The 20350-nt window shown below is 35.3% G+C and overlaps 1 protein-coding gene across 1 annotated transcript; it reads left to right on the forward strand.

Moving 5' to 3' along the window:
- Nucleotides 1-13133: 13133 nt before the first annotated feature.
- Nucleotides 13134-19880, forward strand: LOC116139460 (probable disease resistance protein At4g27220). Its single transcript, XM_031425128.1, has 4 exons — nt 13134-13748; nt 14122-14455; nt 17739-19117; nt 19500-19880. The coding sequence occupies exons 1-4, from the start codon at nt 13134-13136 to the stop codon at nt 19878-19880; spliced, it is 2709 nt and encodes a 902-aa protein (XP_031280988.1).
- Nucleotides 19881-20350: the final 470 nt, after the last annotated feature.

The following is a 20350-nucleotide window of genomic DNA, read 5'->3' on the forward strand; positions in this document are numbered from 1 at the left end:
ATAGAGCTCTTGCTCAGGGTGCCACAGAAATAGCATGGTTTCACAGTTTATTCACTGAAATGGGCCTGCACCTTCCTGACGTTCCTGTTATATGGTATGATAATCAGAGTGCTGGTTTGCTTGCATCTAATCCAATCTTTCACGCTCGAACAAAGCATATTGAATTGGATGCACACTACATTCGAGAACAAATTTCAGTCAAAAATTTAAAAGTCTGCTATGTTCCTACAGAACACCAAACTGCAGACATCTTCACCAATCTCTATCCACTTTGAGATTTGAAGCTCTCAGGTTTAAGCTTACAGTTATTTCCTCTCTTCTACAGGAAGCCTCAGCTTCTAAAGATATCTCTCCTGTCCAAGAAATCTCAGATCCTGCTAAAGCTCCTTTCTCTGTACAACACTGATAGTTTGATCAAGTCTCTCTGTTTCAGATCAACTCTGTCACTCTGCATTAATCAAGTTTGATTATGGTGATGTTCAGCAAATGCTGTGTGGCAGATCTGTTTAATGAGAGTGCTGCTGATCGTATTGCTCAGGATCAGATTAATGTGCATGATCAAGATCAATGTGTCTGCTGCTGATTGTGGTGATCAGTTAATTGGGTTACTGATGTGTGGTGGATCAATTTTAGGATTAGTCTTATGTGAATTCTGTTGATCAGTTCATCAGATTTGATAGTGTTGATAGTGTTAAAAATGTTGCTGTTATATGGTGGATCAGCTGCTGTTGATAAGTTCATCAGACTTGATAGTGTTAGACAGTTCATCAGATTTGATAGTGTTGATAGTGTTAAAAATGTTGCTGTTATGTGGTGGATCAGCTGCTGTTGATCAGTTCTCAGACTTGATAGCGTTGATAATGTTAGACGTATTGCTGTTATGTGGTGGATCATCTCAATTGCTAATAATGAGAAATGTTGCAATTCAATGACGGTATGCAGATAGCTCAGATTAAGGGCGGATATCAGTAAAGTATTCGGAGTTAATGAAAACTGAATCAAGAGCTGCATCAAGGTGTTTTAGTTTACGGAAGGATGTCAGTAAAGTGCTCAGTGGTAGTAAAAGAATCCAGTCAAGAGTTGCATCAAGGTGGTTTAGTTTACGGAAGGATGTCAGTAAAGTGCTCAGTGGTAGTAAAAGAATTCAGTTATGGCGGTTTAGTTTAAGGGAGGATGTTAGTAAAGTGTCAATCTGTTTAATGAGTTTGTTAAGGTTGTTAAGTCAGTTTAGCACCTCCGTTGTACTGATCTAACAGTTTGTTAGATTTCTGTTAGTTTTCTGTTTTGCTCTCCACTATAAATGTACCACTACTGTACACTTCCCAAAATAAAGTAGAATACACAGAAGAATTTCAGGTCTCACTTCTTTGTTCTTTCCTGTTTTACCTTCGTAGCTCAGAGTCTAGAGCTTTTAATTAAATTTACGCACCCTGTAATGGTATCAACCTTAGCCTCAACCAAGGTTAAACTTGAAAAATATTTCTTGTCTTTAAGAATTGTATGAGTTATTGCACTGTCGGCTAAACAAACATCCTTGTCACTTTTTGAAACAATATTTACATTAGATAATATCCACATAGCTAAGAAAAGTGTACATGATTACAAAAGTACAAAATTCATGACTGTAAAAGGTACATGTATAATAACATAACAAAAAATACATAAAATGATAACAATGAGTCATCAGTGGCTTGGATAACTCTATCAGCAATCAGATGTCCAATCTTTCCATCCGCATCATTAAAAAAGTTTAAGACATCGAAATTCGCAAGATACAACATCTGAATTATCAACAAAGTTTGACTCGATCTTCTTTTCTTTACCTTTTATGGAGGCTTGGCACAGATCCACCAAATTTTATGGGTACAACATGTACGTGACCAATGACCTTTTCCATCACACCTATAACGTATGTTTTCATCATTTTTCAAAGGCTTATTTTGTGAGTGTTTTCCCTTTTCTTGCTTATTTCACTCTTGTTCCACTTCTATTGGAATTTTCTATTATTTCTGCCTTGAGGTTGAAAACTATTTCGACCATAACCTCAATCTCGTCCACGATTATAATCATGACTAGCAACAATCACTTTAGGGAATGGTGCACTAGTGGTACGAGTCTCAATAACAACTCATTGTTTTGTTCAGCAACAAATAAACAAGAAATTAATTCATAATATTTCTTGAAATTGCATTCTCAAGTATTGCTACTGTATCAGAAGAATGAAAAGTGGAGAATGTTTTCTATAGTTTGTTATCATTAGTGACATTTTCTCCACACAACCTCAACGTGGATACAATCCGAAATAAAACATAATTATACTCACTAATTGTTTTAGAATCTTGCAGTCTTAGGTGTGTCCAATCATATAATTCTTTAGGGAATTCCGATTATCAAATATTTCCTTAAAATTTTTCCATAGTTCAAGCGGATCTCGCACATATCTATATTCAAACCTTAAACCTTCATGGATATGATGACGGAGAAAGATAGTGGCTTTTGAGCGATCATGCAGGGATGTTTTATTGTCATCTTTGAGAGCCTCTTCAAGATTCATTGATTTAAGATGAAGAGTAAAATCAAGAGCCTTGTGATATAATTATCGCCATCAAGTCTAAGATCGGCATATTGATGCTTTACAAGGTTTGACATTTTGATAGCCGTATATTAATAATAAAATAACACAACCAGTGTTATAGCAAAGAATATGTCAAATAAATATACTGTATATGTATCACATTCAAATATGTTATGACATATTCTGAATAAAATAGATCTGGAGCTTCTGGTCCTGATTGGGAACACAAATTAAACTTCAGGTTTTGGTTTTAATAGTTCATAACATTATTTTTCATAAACTTCAAATTTATATTCTTGAAACAAAACGTAAGGTTCTGTTCTTCTTTAATTTCTTGAGGTTGATTTAGAACTCCAGGTTTAAATATTACCTCATTATTGTGAACAATAGGTTACAAAACTTAATAGAAATTATAACTCCCAAAATAAAATAACAGTAAAAAGTATCCTTGTTTTCTGATGTGGCTGAAAATACTCACAAGGATAGTTACAATAAATAAATAAAACATGTAATAGTATATAAACTGACTATAGCTATTTGTACTGATATCGAAATATATAATAACAGTTAAAGGATGAAGTTGTGTCAAAATGGTAAGACTGAGAGATTATGAAATATGAGGGCTAGATTGATATTTAGAGACCAAGTATTAGAGATAAACTTTGAAGTCTCGACGTGTCTTTCTTATTTATCTCTTTTTTATGTATACATCTCTTATACTGTAGGCTATATGAAAGAGATTAAAAAAAGAGACAAGGATGAATTAGAACATTTGTAAAGCAAAAATTAATGGCCTTAATCCTTGAGTTAAATAGATAAGCATTGAGGCAGAAGAATACTTGAAAGATTGACATGTGGAAAGCCATAAATCTTTAATAATTAGTTTATTAGATACTAATATGAACAATAATACTAATAGTTGATGCACCTCTTCTGCCTTTCCTTTCGTTCAAGTGATCTTGTCCGATTTTGTTGTCCGATGGTGGTCTCTATTATATAGTCACGATGCGTCTGTTATAGTCATGATGCCTTTGCTGTAGAGTCCCAATGTCCCTACAAACAAAGAACGGACGAGATTACTGGTGAAGGCACTCAAGTCAAGAATGATCTCACAAGGCTTAAATTAAGCATTGAGTGGTCAAATTCAAGCCTGTGTTATATTATATGTTGTTCCTTATATAGGTGAACTTTAGGAGGTTTAGTTTAATATTGTTTCCTCTTTACAGAGGTCTTTGGGTTCATTAATAATGAAATATTCTTTCCCTTTTAGATTAGTTTATGATCTTAGGGAGAATTATCTTGTTAATAATTAATATCTCTATATAAATATACTCATTTAATATAGGATCTCTATGAGTTTAGGATAGCAGCCATATACCACTTTGAAGTAATATAAGAATATTTCATTACCTAACGTTTACTATATTTCCCTTGCTAAATTCAATATCTACAGTTCTACACTACATATACAAATTATTCTTTGCAAATTTTTACTTATAAACTAATGTGACAACTCCACATTTTGACATATTATCTACTCTACTCTAATTTGATATTATTCTTGTTAGATACAAACCTCTACAAGAAACACTCAACTGTTTTCAATAAAATGCTGATGAACCGTTTAGATAGAATTTGAAAACAATTATTTGTTGATATATATATATATTGTTGAAAAAAAAAAAAAGAAAAAAAAACTCATTTCACATGCAATCCTGAAAATGAATTTAAAAATCCGCAAACAATTTATTTATTTATTTTTAAGTTTGATAATCTTTTAAGTTTGAATATAGTTTATACTGTTATATCAAATACATTTCTTAAATTATTTCCAAATATAAAAACCAAATACTCTATTTTTTGAGAGAACAAACTATTATGTACCTTAATTTTTGTTTTCAGTTACTTTTTGTAATAAAAAGGAAAAAGAAAAAGTCGAAATAAAAAGATAGCACTACAACTTTGGATGGCTATAATGTCTTAGTAATATTTATTGTTTCGACCACTGTTTTAAAAACCGGACCGGACCGAGTACTGGTCATGTGTCCGGTCCGAACCAACATTAAAACCGTCATTATATATTAAACCGCGTTAACCCGGTCAAAACCCGGATAAAGTCAATGAACCGCTGGTCCAACCGGACCGATGGATAAACCGGTCTGATTTCAAAAACCCCTAACCCTACCCAATCGCACTACCACAACCCATTCCATCGATTTCCTTTCTCTGTTTCTCAGATTCTTCTCTTTCTCAGTTTCTCTACTAAAATTTCTCAGATTTCTCAGCTTCTCTTCGAAAATTTCTCCATTAAATTTCGTTGATGATTTTTTTTCTTCTATAAAACGTATGCACATCTTATGTATGTATAGGAAGAAAATGGAAAACAAAAACGAAAAGGAAGACTTAGAGATAATCGATTACAAGATTGAAACTTGCGATCAAGAAATTGAGTCATTAAGGCCAGAGCGTGTGCAGGCAGAACCTTGACTCTGCCAGATCTTCATCTTCCACAGTTGCTTGTATATAGCTGTTAGTCTCCAGCTTCAATTGGTTCTGGTCAGCGAAATATGTTGAGGAGGAGAACTGACAGAGTATTGTTTCCACAGAGTCAGAGTTTTGGTGTTTGAGATGAAAAAGTTGAGTCGCAGAAGAACGAGAGTTGCCATCAAATACAAAAGCAAAGGTTTTGTCTGGTAATGGTATGGTGTCGGTGCTGAACGTGGTTTTGTTTTGGTTTTCGAAATTTCCAATGTTTCCCAAAACCAAAGCATTGGCTCCCTGGAAATGTTGCAGTTGTTTTCCAAAGCCATTTGTATTCCACCACTTGGTCATGGGCCAATTTAAGTCTCAATTATTGTAGAATGGGGCTAAAACTATATTGTATCTAACATTTGGGCTACACAAAAGCCCAAGATCCTTTAATTCTATAGAAATCCGAAAAAAAAAAATAAAAAAAAAAGTTTTTTTAAAAATATGCTGACATCATTACACATTGTGATGACATCACCGGTCCAACCGATGGTCCAACCGATTGAACTGTGACCCGACCAGCAGAGCGGGTTGCCCTCCGGTCCTGTTTTTAAAACAATGGTTTCGACTAACAATAAAGATCGACTCACAATCCAATCTCACAAACTCTCTCTCACACCCTCTACATGGAAGCTCCCGGTTTTTTATTGATGAATTTTGAATTTTGAGAAATTCACCAATAAAAAACCGAGAGTCACCATCTAGGGGTTGTAAGAAAGAATTTGTAAGATTGAGTTGTAAACGTAGTATTACCCTTCAACTAAAAACTTCAGTAAAAATGAATACCTTAAAAGGTAACCCAAGAGTCATTTTATGATCACCTTTAATTGAAATCAATTACCTGGATTTATTCTATATCTTATGCTACATCAAAAATTAATTGAGTCCAATAGTTTGAATTACAATTTCTGGACCATGGGCGACATCAAGAATGCCAAACTGCACGGTCAATGCTTCATAACTTGAACAAAAATCATGCCTATGCTAGCTGCGAATAAGTGTAATGTTGCGAGCTTTAAAACTGGAACTGCATTTTGGGAGCGTATCCAAGATCATTCAGATGGGCGGCCATAGCTTTGTTCATTGGCGGTGGACCACACCTCAATATCTACAGAAAGACAAGATATCATCAAGCAATGTTAGACGGGGAGTTGCTTAAGGTAACTGATATTACAAAATTACCTGGATATCAGTTGCTGGAGCTGGGCAGTTGCTTTGAATAATTTCCTTCGAGACGAACCCAACACCGCCATTCCATTCTTCAGGTGGCTGAAGTACATATATTAACATTAACAGGAAAACACAAAAGAACAAGGTAAGCCTCACTTGCTTTTCAAATAAGTCTTTGGCAGTGGGCAGTAACTACATATATTTTAGAAATTACAATCTACCTTTTACTTCTGCAACATTTCAGGATCATTTGGACATCACCAAAAATAAACATAAACAGGCAATAGTACTTTGATACTTCCATGCATCTTAATNGGGCTACCATGGAACTCTTCAAGCAACTTGGGAATGAACTTGGAACTTTTTGGAAGAACAATTCTGTTTTTGTAAAGTAGGCAGCCTTTTCGGAGACGGTAGTGGGGTCTGCTGGTAGGGTCGAACAACAGATCCTGCATAATGATTTGCAGCTTCGGTTCCTGTTGAGCTTCAGAAGCTAATTCATCAAAGTCTGAAAAATGGATCACAGATATGGCAGTTAACTCACTTACCTCCTCTCTTCGGGATAATGCATCTGCCACTTGATTGGATGATCCTGGTTGGTAGTGAATTTCGAAAGAAAACCCCATAAGTTTTGAAATCCACTTCTGTTGTTCTGGAGTTTTTACCCGCTGGTCCGTCAGAAACTGAAGGCTACGCTGATCCGTCCTAACAATGAACTTACGCCCAATGAGATAGTGACTCCATTTGTGAACAGCGAATACTATAGCCATGAGTTCCCGTTCATACACCGATTTCTGTTTTGCTTGACAAGAAAAAGCCTTACTAAGGAAGGTAATTAGGCGTGATTTCTGGACTAAAACAGCCCCCATTCCTTTCCCCGAGGCATCGGTATGTACTTCGAAGGGTAAGTCGAAATCGGGAATAGCGAGCACCGGGACCGTTGTCATTGCTGTTTTGAGGGCGTCAAATGCCTTTTGAGCAGTTTCAATCCAGAATCTTTCCGAAGCAGTTGTGTTAATGGTTGTGCAATCAGTCCATACCCCTTGACAAAACGACGGTAGTAGCCCGTTAGTCCCAAGAATCCCCTCAACCCTTTTATGGTGCGTGGCGCTGGCCAAGACAACATCGAATCAGTCTTCTGCGGTTCAGCTTCCACCCCTTTTTCTGAAATCAGATGGCCTAAGTACTCAAGTTTTGGTTGCGCAAATAAACACTTTTTGCGGTTGACAACTAACTCATTTACCTTGAGAATCTGAAAAACTTGACGAAGGTGTTCCAAATGGGAGTGCAAATCTTGACTGTAAATAAGTATATCATCAAAGAAAACCAGGACAAACTTTCTTAAAACTGGCCTGAAGATGGTGTTCATTAAGGCCTGAAAAGTAGAAGGTGCGTTCGTCAATCCGAAAGGCATTACCAGGAACTCATAGTGCCCCTCATGAGTCCGGAAAGCTGCCTTAGCCACGTCTTCTTCCTTGACTCTGATCTGATGGTACCCGGATTTCAGATCCAATTTAGTAAAAATTGTAGCTCCTGCCAGTTCATCCAATAATTCTTCGATTGAGGGAATGGGGAACTTATCCGAGATTGTGAGGTTGTTCAAGGCGCGGTAGTCGACACAAAAGCGCCAACTCCCATCTTTCTTCTTCACTAGCAAAATAGGACTGGAAAAAGGACTAGTATTGGGCTGTATTAATCCTGCGATCAACATCTCCCAAACTAATCTCTCGATTTCATTTTTCTGGATATAGGGATATTTATAGGGACGTATGTTAGGGGGTCTGGCCCCCTCCTGGAGGATTATGGCATGGTCTGTGGGTCTTTTGGGAGGTAGTTTGGTAGGTGGGTTAAAGACTTGGCTGAATTCTTCCACCACTTCCATTTCTCTTGGGTCCACCTGTTCAACTTCTGTAACATCTTTACTCTCAATGGCACAAAACTCAACTACATATCCAGCTCCTGTGTTCTGTACAGATTTCAGCATGGCTTTGAGTGATNTTTATATGTTAATTGAAGATTACAAGAGATCTATCAATCCCAAATCACCCTCAACACAAGCAAAAAACAAGAAAAGAAAGTCCTAGCAATTCGAGGAGCTAGGGGCCTCCATTGACAACCTTTTAATGAATAATCAGAATCCTAATTCTTATTCTAACTGCCTACTTATACTAATGACCTTTACCCATTTCCTTCCACGTACCCTCCTGCCACGTGCATTTCCTCTAACAGAATCCTACTGGCATAACAACTTTTAGAGAGCACCTTTAGTGTTGCTTCACACGTCTCCCACCCCTCTGCCCTTGTGCCCCTTGTATTGATAGACCTTGTTGATAGGGGGCTTATCAGATTGATACGTCAATCTAATAGGTAAAAGGTAATTGAAGGTAACAAATTCCATTTTTAAAATGTGAAAAAAAAAAAAAAATAGAAGGTATAAATAATTTAATTTAAGTTTGACACATGTAAGTTTATTATATAAAAAATAATTAAAAGAAACTTGGGTGAATTACATGTTAGTATTGGTGGCATTTGCTAATAATTTAGAGTGTGTTAAGTTCAGGAAATGTTATATTACTGAGAATGTTATATTAATGAAAAGTTCAATTATCTTGAAGATTATTGAGACTGTTTCAGAAAATGTGTTTGGTTGGTTGGAATAAATTGGTGGATATATTATATAATTGACTAAATTGCCCTTCTTTTTAAATATTAATATAATATTATTTTTATTATTATTTTATAGATGATTTTTTAACCCTTTACATTTCAGATTCAGCTAAAACAGCCCAACAACCAAAAAAGTTTTAAACTTAGCAAAAACACCCTACTCACCCCAAGCCACTGCAGGCGGCTGCCGACAGTGGCCATAACAGCGCATGATCAGTCGTATTTGATCAGTCTTGTGTCAATCTAGCCATTTTTGACCAGATCCATGACATATTTAGCCAGAAATGGCCATATCTACAGGCAGAACTGGCCGTCATTAATGGCTAATGTTCTAGCCAAAGTTAATGGTCAGAGTTCTTGATGCAAGAGCATCATGACAGGTCGTTATAGCGATCAACGATCTGTCTAAAATCAACCTGCGAGCTACAAAGAGCTGAATGAGGTCGACTAGGGAAGTGAATAACTTAGAGAAAATTACATGTAAATGTTTTATCTTGCTTTATTCTAGAATAGTACACGTGTATGTAGGGATTTAAAGGTAGGGACACTTGTCATTAAAGTTGATAAGATTAGGGCAAGTGTCAGATTTCGATTAAGGTTTTGTGCGCCTTTATAAAGGCACTTTTCACATTGTTAACACAACTTTTGAAGAAATGTATAGAGAATATTTTCATAAACTTTTGTGGTCTCTAAAACTAGAATCCTTTGTGGGTTCACCGTCCTTTGTGGGCGTTCATCAAGTCATAAATCCTTAGTGGGTGTCTATCCTATTGTTTGTCTAGTCGCTAATTTAGCTCCACTAAACACGCCACCTTGTGTAGAGACAAGTTAACCCCTAGTTCCCTGCATTAGTATTGGTATAAGAGCAAGTTTTGGTTTTGGGAGAGATTTTTGGTCAAAACAAGTTCTATTGTTCAGTTTTGAGTTCAAAGAGTTGTGTGTTAAGTTGTGAAATGGTAGAAACCAGTAACGTCTGTGGCCATGGAAGACACAGCAGTCGGGGAAGAGTCTGTGGTCCAAAGTTGGAGGAAGAGGCTTGTGCCAATCGAAGAAAATAACGAGTTGAGAAGATTGCTTCAAGAAACCCAGGTGCAAAATAAGCAGCTCCGGCAAAGGGTTTTACAGTTGGAGGACTCAACTGACTGGAATCATTTGAATGGGTCAGATGAGGCGACTGAAAGTGTGGTGAGAATGATGAGAACGATAACCCATTCAGAGAGTCGTTAAGTGAGAGGGGTTATCGGAATGAACCAAGGCGAAGGACTCTATCATTGAACGTTGGTATGAAGGTGGAGATTCCGAAGTTCGATGGGAAAGCACATCTAGATGACTTTTTAGATTGGTTGCATATAGTCAAGAGACTTTTTGATATTAAAGAGTTCGCAGATGAACAAAAGGTGAAGGTGATCACTATTCGCTTAAGAAAACATGCTTCTACATGGTGGGAACATGTCAAGAAGCAACGAGCTTAAGAACAAAAGCCTAAGATCACGACGTGGGAAAAGATGAAGAAACTGCTAGTACGCAAGTTTGTGCCCAAGCACTGTAGGAAAGAGGCCTATATTGAATATCACAACCTATCGCAAGGTAGTTTGTCGGTGGAAGACTACATCGCTGAGTTTGATTGAATGAGAATGCAATGCGATGTTGTGGAGGAAGACAGACAATCACAAGGTTTTTGGAAGGTTTGCGAATGAGAGTGGAATATGATCGTCGAGCTATGCATATCACAAACTATAGGAAAGAGGCCTATATTGAATATCACAAACTACTGCTTGATAGTTTGTCTAATATGGTGTATCTACAATAGTACTATGGGTACAACGATGTTTGTCGTTTAGCGATGAGAGTGGAAAAGCAGTTGAAAACAAGAAACACAAGTATTTCGCGTTAGACAAAAAAGTTTGTAGAAAGGGAGGGCTCAAGCTCACAGAAGAACGCCAAGCAGAATTTCAAGGAAAAGTCTAAGCCCACTAATAAAAGAAAGCAAGTGGAACAAGTGAGCTATAAGGGATGTTACAAATGTCAAGGTCTCAGGCATTGGTAGACAAGTTGTTACTCTAATTGAAGAATGAGAAGATGAACCGATCTATGACAAGGAAGTGTCAAGAGAGTTGGAAGAGAGAGAGATTGTTTATGGCTATCAGGGAGAATGTTTGGTCATCAAAAGGACATTAAATGTGGAGGTCCTGGGCGAAGGTGATTCTTGGCTTCACAACAATATCTTTCACACAAAATGCACAGCATATGGTAAAGTGTGCAACATTATCATTGACGAAGGAAGTTGTGAGAACGTGATCGCATCAAGTCCGATTGATAAGTTGAGTTTGCAGACACAAGAACAACTGAGGCTATATAAACTTTCATGGTTTAAGAAGAGTAACGAAGTATGAGTCAACTAGAGGTGCCTTGTAAAATTTTCAATCAGATGAGTTACGAAGACGAGGTCTGGTGTGACGTCACTCCAATGGATGCATGCCACATTTGGTTCGAAAGATTGTGGCAATATGATCGTCGAGCTATGCATAATGGTTACAAGAATACTTATTCGTTGAAAAAGGATGGAAAGAAGATTACTCTAGCACCAACAGATTTGAAGCATGTTGGAGATTCACAAGAAAACCATTATTTGTCGCAGGCCGACATAGTAGAAGAGATTGACAGCAGAGTAGAGGTCTTTACTTCAGTCGTTATTGAAGAGAACGAAGAACAATTCGAAGTGCCAAAACAAATGTGACTAGTGTTAGAGGAATTCAGCGATATGATTCCGAAGAAGATGCCACCAGGTTTGCCGCCAATGCACAACGTCCAACATTGTATTGAATTTGTGCTAGAAGCGACCATTCCTAACAAGGCTGCTTATTGTATGAGTCCTAAAGAGCACGACGAGCTTAAGAAGCAAGTTCAAGAATTACTTGTTAAGGGAGTTATCAAGGAGGGTATGAGTCTGTGTGTAATGCCCACACTTACAGTACCCAAGAAAGATGACTCATGCAGAATGTGTATTGACAGTCGAACTGTCAATAAGATAACGATCAANGGAGAAAGGAATGTTTTTGGCTTGGTTCATAAGTCTTCTAATACTTTTAATCCATTTAAAAGCTCCAAAAGACTATTTCAAAGCTGTGAATATTCCTGGTGCCTGGTGGCTAACGGAGATATGACTCCTGTCAATTCTGCTCCGGTAACCGATTGCGTTGCTTCAGTTTTTGATGAATTTCACATGAGCCGTATCCACCACGATTGCTCTGTGACTTTTATATGTTTTGCACAGATTTTGGTTTTTCAAGTAATTGATTTTGTGAGATTTGGTCTAAGGAATTAAACATAAATTTATAAATAAGAATAATTAATACAAGGTTTTGATTAGTACTAAAAAGTCAGATATATCCTCTACTTGTTAATTTCACATTAACTGTCTGTCAAGTTGAGGGATAATTTTGTTAATAAAAAATAATTGTGTCATTAGACCAAAACCATAGAGAAGACAATCAATTGACCTGTAAAATTTAGTGGTTCTTTGAATTTACTTTTTAAATAGTTATGTTAGCATAAATCTTAGAACTAACACTACGCTTACAATTTTTTCATATAATCTTGATATGACAGTTCACGATTGGTCAGTTTGCAGTAGCTTTTGTTTACCTAAATACAAATTAACTAATCAGGAGCTGCTATCTCAAGATTGTATAAAAAAATTGTAAGTATGGTCTTATTGTGAATCTTAATAGTTAATGGATGATATTTTGTAATTTCACATAAAACAAGGTTAAAATAGTCTCTGCGAAGTAATATGCACTTTTCAATTAAATTTGACCTAACAAAAACTCACAATCATATAATAAACGCGTTTGGTATACGGAAAATAAAGCTCATGCATGTTACAAATTTTACATTTTCAATTTGGTAAGTCTGAGCAACATCTTGGCACTCCAGCTGGAAAGCAGTACTCTAAGTGCTTTCTTCGCCTCGTCTTTTCTTCCTCCTTTCAATCTTTTGGATTTTTATAGATGCTCAAGTGGTGGGTCTCCAGAGAGTCAGAAATTGATTGATATCCACTGTTATCTCTTCTTCTTCTTCTTCTTCTTCTTCAGTTTTCTTCTCTCTCTCAATCTATCAGAAATCACTAAAACACACTTTCACTCAGAAACCTCTCTCATCCCTTCAGATACCACTGAAAAAGGTTAAAAAAATGGTTGTAAGTTGCATTTTGCAAGTAATTTATAAAGTTGGGAGTTGCTTTGGAGGTGTGATTGGGAATCAATTTATGTACTTGTGCAACTACGAGAAGAACTTTGATAAGCTCCAAGATGATGTTTTGAAGCTGACGAATGCAAGAAGCAAAGTGCAGCGTCGGGTTGAGGAGGCTAAAAACAATTTGGAAGTGATTGAAGAGAATGTGAAAAAGTGGCTAGATGATGTTGACTCTGTCATTGTTAAGGCAGAGGAGTTGATTGAAAACCAAAGTTCAATTGGCACTGACTGTTTGAGCCGCTACCAAAATAGCAAGGCAGCATCCGAATTAATGGAGGACAATATTGATCCACTCCTGCAGCAAGAAATAAGTTTCAAGAAAGTTTCCCATCCTACGATTCACAAGGAGATATGGCTTAGATCTAATGAAGATTATTTGGCGTTCGAATCAAGAAACTCCACTGTGAAGAATGTATGGGATGCTTTACAAGATGAGGAAATCTACATGATGGGTGTTTATGGGATGGGTGGTCTAGGCAAGACCACTCTTGTGCAGGAAATCGGTAGGAAAGCCGACAACGATAAGCTCTTCGATGAGATTGTTTTTGTTGAGGTAATGTTTAAACTAAGGGGTTTCACTTTATTACATTCAGATATTTATTTAGAGTGATAATTATTAGTATTTAATTTATGTCATTAATTTTATTTGAGTGAAATTAATTAGACTTGAGTCTTCTATATAAGGACGTTTATTATAATTAACAAGAAAAAAGCATTCGATAGTTCCTTTTTTATGAAGAAATCCTTTTTTTCGTTATTTTATTTATAATTTTATATATCTTAGCTGAATTTATCTTTTAAGGTTTACTTTGTTATTAGGTTATTTTTTTTAATAGATGAATATCTTTTTTAAAAAAAAAAAAAACACAGATATTTGTTTAAGATTTTATTTTTATTATTATATTTTGTGATTCTCTGTTTTGCAGGTAACAGAAACTCCAGATACAAAAAAAATTCAAACAGTTATTGCAAACAAGTTATGTCTCAAATTCGAAGATGCAATGGAAGATGGGAGTCAAAGAGCAAGCAAGTTATACTCAAGAATGGAGAAGAGGAATATCCTTTTAATCATAGATAATATTTGGGTAGAGCTAGATTTGAAGATTGTAGGAATTCCTTCTCTAGCTGATCGTGGAAGAAATAAAATATTGATGACAACAAGAAACGTTGATGTGTTGGAGAAGATGGGTTCTACAAAAAATTTGGGGATGGGCATTTTAAATGAAGAAGAAGCTTGGAGTCTATTCCAGAAAATGGCAGGTAATTATTATAACTCATTTTAATTTGATAACACATAAAATTTGTGTTATGGTTTGACATGAATAAATAAAAAGTTAAAAGTAGTAATAACATGAAATTTTTTCAAAATCTCTATAATTACTCCGTTGATAGAATAGTAGTGCTAACCTAGGGGCAAAATTGACTAATCTTCGTAACCTCTCATTAAAAAAAAGAAATATAATTTAATTTAATTATTTTTTTGGGAAAATTCATTTGACATTAGTTTTGTTTATGCTCTAATTAAATTTCTATGTTTAATTTCCATATGCAGAAACAATTCTAACATAGGGCTATTTTCTAATTACAAGCTAGTCTCATTTTATTTGAACTGATCTTTCTAACTAATCTCTTAGCAAAACCTGTATTTATTTTTCCCGAGGCAAATCCATTTTGGTCCATGAGGTTTGGCCTAATTCATTGGGTCCAGTAAAAATAGAAAGTATCAGTTAGGTCCTTATCATATATCAACCACAGGTTGCCACGACAGCACAAGTCTGTCGCCACTGTCAACCACCCCAACCAACGACCATCACTTACAAGAAAACAACCTATCACCACTGCCTCTTCACTACCCTCTCTTAAAAAATAACAACCTTCCATACATACGACATCACTACCGCCGCTTTTTCAAACCCACCCACCACCACCACCACCACCATTAATAGCCACAATCATATAATTATAAACCCAGAATCATAAAAAGAAAAAGGTTATCATACAAATCACCTACACTCTTTGGTTGGGAAGAGGTTGGAGCTGCTGGGTGGGGTTTGGCTGGGATTGAGTGTAACTCATTTATATTTTAATCTAATAACCGTATTTTTTTTCTTTTTCTTTTTATTCATTTTTTAATCTGATTCTTTTGAAAAATAATTCAATTAACTTTTTTTGTTCTTTCTCATTTTTAATTTCGTAACCTCCACTCCTGCTAAAACCCAGTAGTTACAAACCTCACCCACCCCTACGGTAGCGACTGACAACCTCTGTCACACCCATAGCCTCCCCGTGCACCACCACCGCACCTCCAAATTATTGCCATCTCCTCCATTTCATCCACACCAGAGCCATCGCCATTGCATCCACAACACAACCATCGCCATTGCACCCACACCACAGCCCACCCTTTAGACCACCACCACAACAACCACAGCAAATCAGATGATGACCATTGCCGCACCCATTGGCCTCCAGCGGAGCACCACAACACACAAAGTGCAGGACACTTCCATTACACGCACACCACAGCATATCTCCATTGCACCCACAGCACAACACATCCCCATTGCAGCCACACCACAGACCACCACCCCTTAAACCACCACCACCACATCAGCCACAACAAAACCAGATGACCAATCAAATCAACTTCACAAGATCAACAACACCACCACCCAGGTTTAAAACAACCTCCCTAGCCAAAATTGATGCATAAAAAAACCACCCCAGGTGTCGCTGAGTTTTCTGAGGAAGAAGATGGGTTTAATGGGAATAGGGGTGGAGGTGTGGCGATAAGAAAGAGTGAATGGGTTAGGAATAAGATTTCTAGGGTTTTATTTATCTTAATTAATACACTATGTAAATACTTCTCTGCCCTTCACTCGAGTTTTTCAAGGTTTTATAATGGCTGTCCGTCAACAGGGAATAATTTATGGACCTAAACATTACTTTCTGACTTAAATTTAAAGTATATTCATTAATATTTGAATTAGTTTTATTATTTTCAGCCTAAATTCACAGTAATGAGAATTGACTTGGCAGCTTTATTTTACATTTCCCCATTTCTCATCATTTATTTTTCTTTTCTATAAATATGGTCTTAAAGTTCTTGATAAGACAAATGTATTTCTATGATTTTAGAGATGAAGAGTGGAAAAGAATTTTATTTGGAATTTAGTGCATTTTATTTTTATTTTCAAATATTTTTTATGGTCTGTTTAGAAAAAAGTCTAAGAAGATTGCTAGAGGGAAAATAACAACATTTAGAAATTTTCTTGTTTAGAAAAAAGTCAATACCCAAAACATCACCACTGCCTCTTCACTACCATCTCTTTAAAAATCACAACCACCTTCAGAACATACGACATAACTGCTACCACTTTTCAAACCAATCACCACCATTAACAGTTATAACCATATAATTATAATCAGCAAATTTCTAATCATCCTACCAAAATCATATATTTTTCTTTAAGAAATTTGAGGAAAAAAAGGTGAAAGAAAAATAAAAAAGTTATCATACAAATCACCTACACTCTTTGGGGGTGGGGATTTGGTTGCGGCTTGCCCACGGTTTGGGCTGCTAAGTGGGGTTTGGCCGAGGAAAGTGGGGTACGGGATCTTTTTAATTTTTCTAATATTTTATTTTGTAATAATTTAATTTTTGGGTTTTAGTCATCCTCCAAGATTAAAGCAAATTATAAAAATCCCCTTGTATTATTCTAAATAACAAAAGAAAACCCTGACGTTAATTAGTTATTATAACTTTTGACATCTAACAATGATATAGTAATGGAATCCCATATTTGCCCTTGAAAACGTTGCAAAAAAAGGAAAGACTTAACTGTCCCTTTTATATAAAATATAAAGGGTTAGAAAGGTAGTTTCAAATATTAAATCTTGTTTTATCTTTTTAGTGCAACTTATTCATATTTAATCTACCTTTTTATTTTTTTAAATCTAATAACCGTATTTTGTCTCTATATAATTACACAACCATATAATAGTGTACATAATATAAATTTAATAATGTAAATTTTTAAACTTGAAAAGTCAAATTTCATGTACTAATAAATGGCACTGTTTTGCTTTTAAGATGTTGTCACACCTTAGATCCTCTTAATTTCTATTCCGATTTCTACATCTTCAATCTTCTATTTTGAAATTTGTTACACTTCTTTTTAAAAAGATGAATATGAAATTTAAAGTATATTCATTAAGATATATGTTTTAGACTAATTCTTTATATTTGAATTATTTTTAATAGATATCATTAGTTAATTGTAGTGCTTAGTGCAACTCCTATTATAAAAACTGTCTTAAAGCTCTTGATAAGACGATTTTAGAGATGAAGAGTGGAAAGGAGTACTATTCGGAATTAAGTGTAGTTTATTTTTATTTTCAATTTTTTTTTATGGTTTTATTTAGAAAACAATCAAATACGATGGCTAGAGGGAAAATAACAACACTTGGAACTTTTCTTGTTTTTAAATCCAAAGCATATAAAGAGACAATGCAATTAGTATAATCCTAGCTTCCTGTGTAGGTGGTGAAATTCCAACTTGTGAATTGAATTCTTTGCCACAAGATGTATGTAAGGAATGTGGAGGCTTGCCTATTGTCATTTGTACTATAGCAAAAGCATTAAAGAGCCAGCGTCGTCCATCTGATTGGAAAGTTGCCTTGAGAGAATTAAAAGCGCCTTCACCGACAAAGTTCACAGGATTACTGGAAAAGGAATACATGAAGATCGCCTTGAGTTACAAATATTTAAGAGATGATGAGCTCAAGAAAACTTTTTTAATTTCTAGTCTAATGGAAAATAATACTTCCATTTCAGACTTTTTCATACATATTGTGGGATTGGATATACTTGAAGGAGCTAACCTGAAAATGGAAGAAGCAAGGGATAGATTAGATACATTGGTTCGCGACTTGAAAGACTCTTGTTTGTTAACTGACGGTTTCACAAGCGAACAATTATCTATGCATGATGTTGTCCGTGCTGTTGCTGTTATAGTTTCATATACAGACCACCATGTATTTACAGGGAGAAATGATGTTGAAAGGGAATGGAAGGATACAGATAAGCTCAAGAAATGCACTAAAATCTCCTTAACTGATAGTAGTACAGTTATTAGTAAGTTATGGCCTAATGATCTGGATTGTCCAAATCTTGAATATTTCTATATGACCACTATATGGGGTTCTTCTTTCAAAATCCCAGAGGATTTTTTCACGGTGATGCCAAAGCTCAAAGTTTTTATTTTATATAGAATGCAGCAATCGATGTTGCCATCGTCACTTGATCTTCTGATAAACCTTCAAACTTTGTGTTTAAGTGGTAGCAACATTAAAGATGTTGCTATTATTGGAAAGCTAAAGAAGCTAAAAGTTCTTAGCTTGCGAAATTCATCTATCAACGAATTGCCAACAGAATTGGGTCAATTGACTCAACTAAGGTTATTGGATTTAAGCAATTGTTGGCGATTAGAAGTTATTGTGCCAAATGTGATATCAAAATTATCCCGACTGGAAGAATTGTATATAAAGAGATGCTCTATTCAGTGGAAGGTTGAATTACTCGAGGAATTGAAGCTCTTGTCTGAATTGGCTAGTTTAGAATTAGATATTAAAGATAATAAGGTATTGCCTAAAGACTTCTTTTCCAAAGAGCTTAAAAGGTACAAAATATCAGTAGGAGGTGAGTGGTTCGAACGTTTTATAGGATATAACAAAGATGAGGGTTCGAGGATGTTCGAATTGAAACTTAATTCTACCATCTGCTTAGAAGAATTACGAGGAATCAGAAATGTTAAACTCTTACGCTTAGCCAATTTTTCAGATGTTGAGGGCAATTTTTATGGTTCTGTCATTCTCAGTTTTAATGATTTTGTCACTCTCACGCCACTTCTTAATGAAAAGGTTTGATTGACTATAACCTCTTGTACTTGTCTATTATATATATTCTTATTTTTTTCTCTTATGCCTTTTCGCATTTGTTAACACATAGTTATCATATTGATTTGTTTCTTCTCTTTTTTGTGCTTTTTTTATGGTAATTTACATATTCAGTTAAATTTCACTAGTAAATACTTCTCTTTCAATCTCGATACTGCGTAATTTAGGTCGAATTGGTTTCATTAATTCATGCTTGATTCCATGATGAAATTTATTAGAGACAAAAAAAACACATCGTAAATATTAATGGCATGTCATCTATAAATCCATAAGAATCAATTATTTCTTTTTTAAATTTATCTCACATGAGTTCGTAAAATTGAAACAGCAAGTACTTTGATTGCAGGTTGTTTTCACCAATTTGATGGCCTTGGAATTGAGGAATATTAGTCATGGAAAGATTTGGGACAACAAATTTCCAACATTTATGTCTTCCTCCTATCAGAATTTGACACGCTTTATCTTGGAGAGATGTGGAAAAATAAAATATGTGTTTCCATCTTCCATTGCCAAAAGCCTCCAGACTCTACAGCACCTTGAGATAAAGGATTGTGAGGTTTTAGAGGATATTGTTGCAAAAGAAGAAGGAGCAAAAGCTGTTAATTTTGCATTTCCACAAGTTACCTATTTGAAGCTTGAGAATTTACCAAAACTTATAGCTTTCTATCTTGGCATACATATCAACTTGGAGGATGAGTTTGTCACTCTTCTTAATGAAAAGGTTTGATTGACTATGACCTCTTGTACTTGTCTATTATATATATTCTTATTTTCTTCTCTTATACTTTTTTCTCATTTGTTTATGCATAGTTGTGGTATTGATTTGTTTGTTCTTCTCTTTTTGCATTTTTTCTGGTAATTTACGTTTTCAGTTAAATTTCATAAGTAAATACTTCTCTTTCAATCTCTATACTGCGTAATTTCTATTGAATTGATTTCATTCATTCATGCTTGATTCCATGATGAAATTTATTAGAGACCAAAAAACACATCGTAAATATTAATGGCATGTCATCTATAAATCCATAAGAATCGATTTTTTTTTTTTTTTCATATGAGTTAAAACTGACATTTCATACCAAAAGGAAAGATTAAACAAGAATATTTCAAAAATAGAAGATAAAACTAGAAAAACTTCAAAAAAAGCTAAACTTTTGGGTTTGGCCTATGACTTTTGAGCCAATAACTAAACTTTTG

This window comes from Pistacia vera, unplaced genomic scaffold (genome assembly GCF_008641045.1).
Source record: "Pistacia vera cultivar Batoury unplaced genomic scaffold, PisVer_v2 Contig351, whole genome shotgun sequence".
NCBI classification, from domain to species: Eukaryota; Viridiplantae; Streptophyta; class Magnoliopsida; order Sapindales; family Anacardiaceae; genus Pistacia; species Pistacia vera.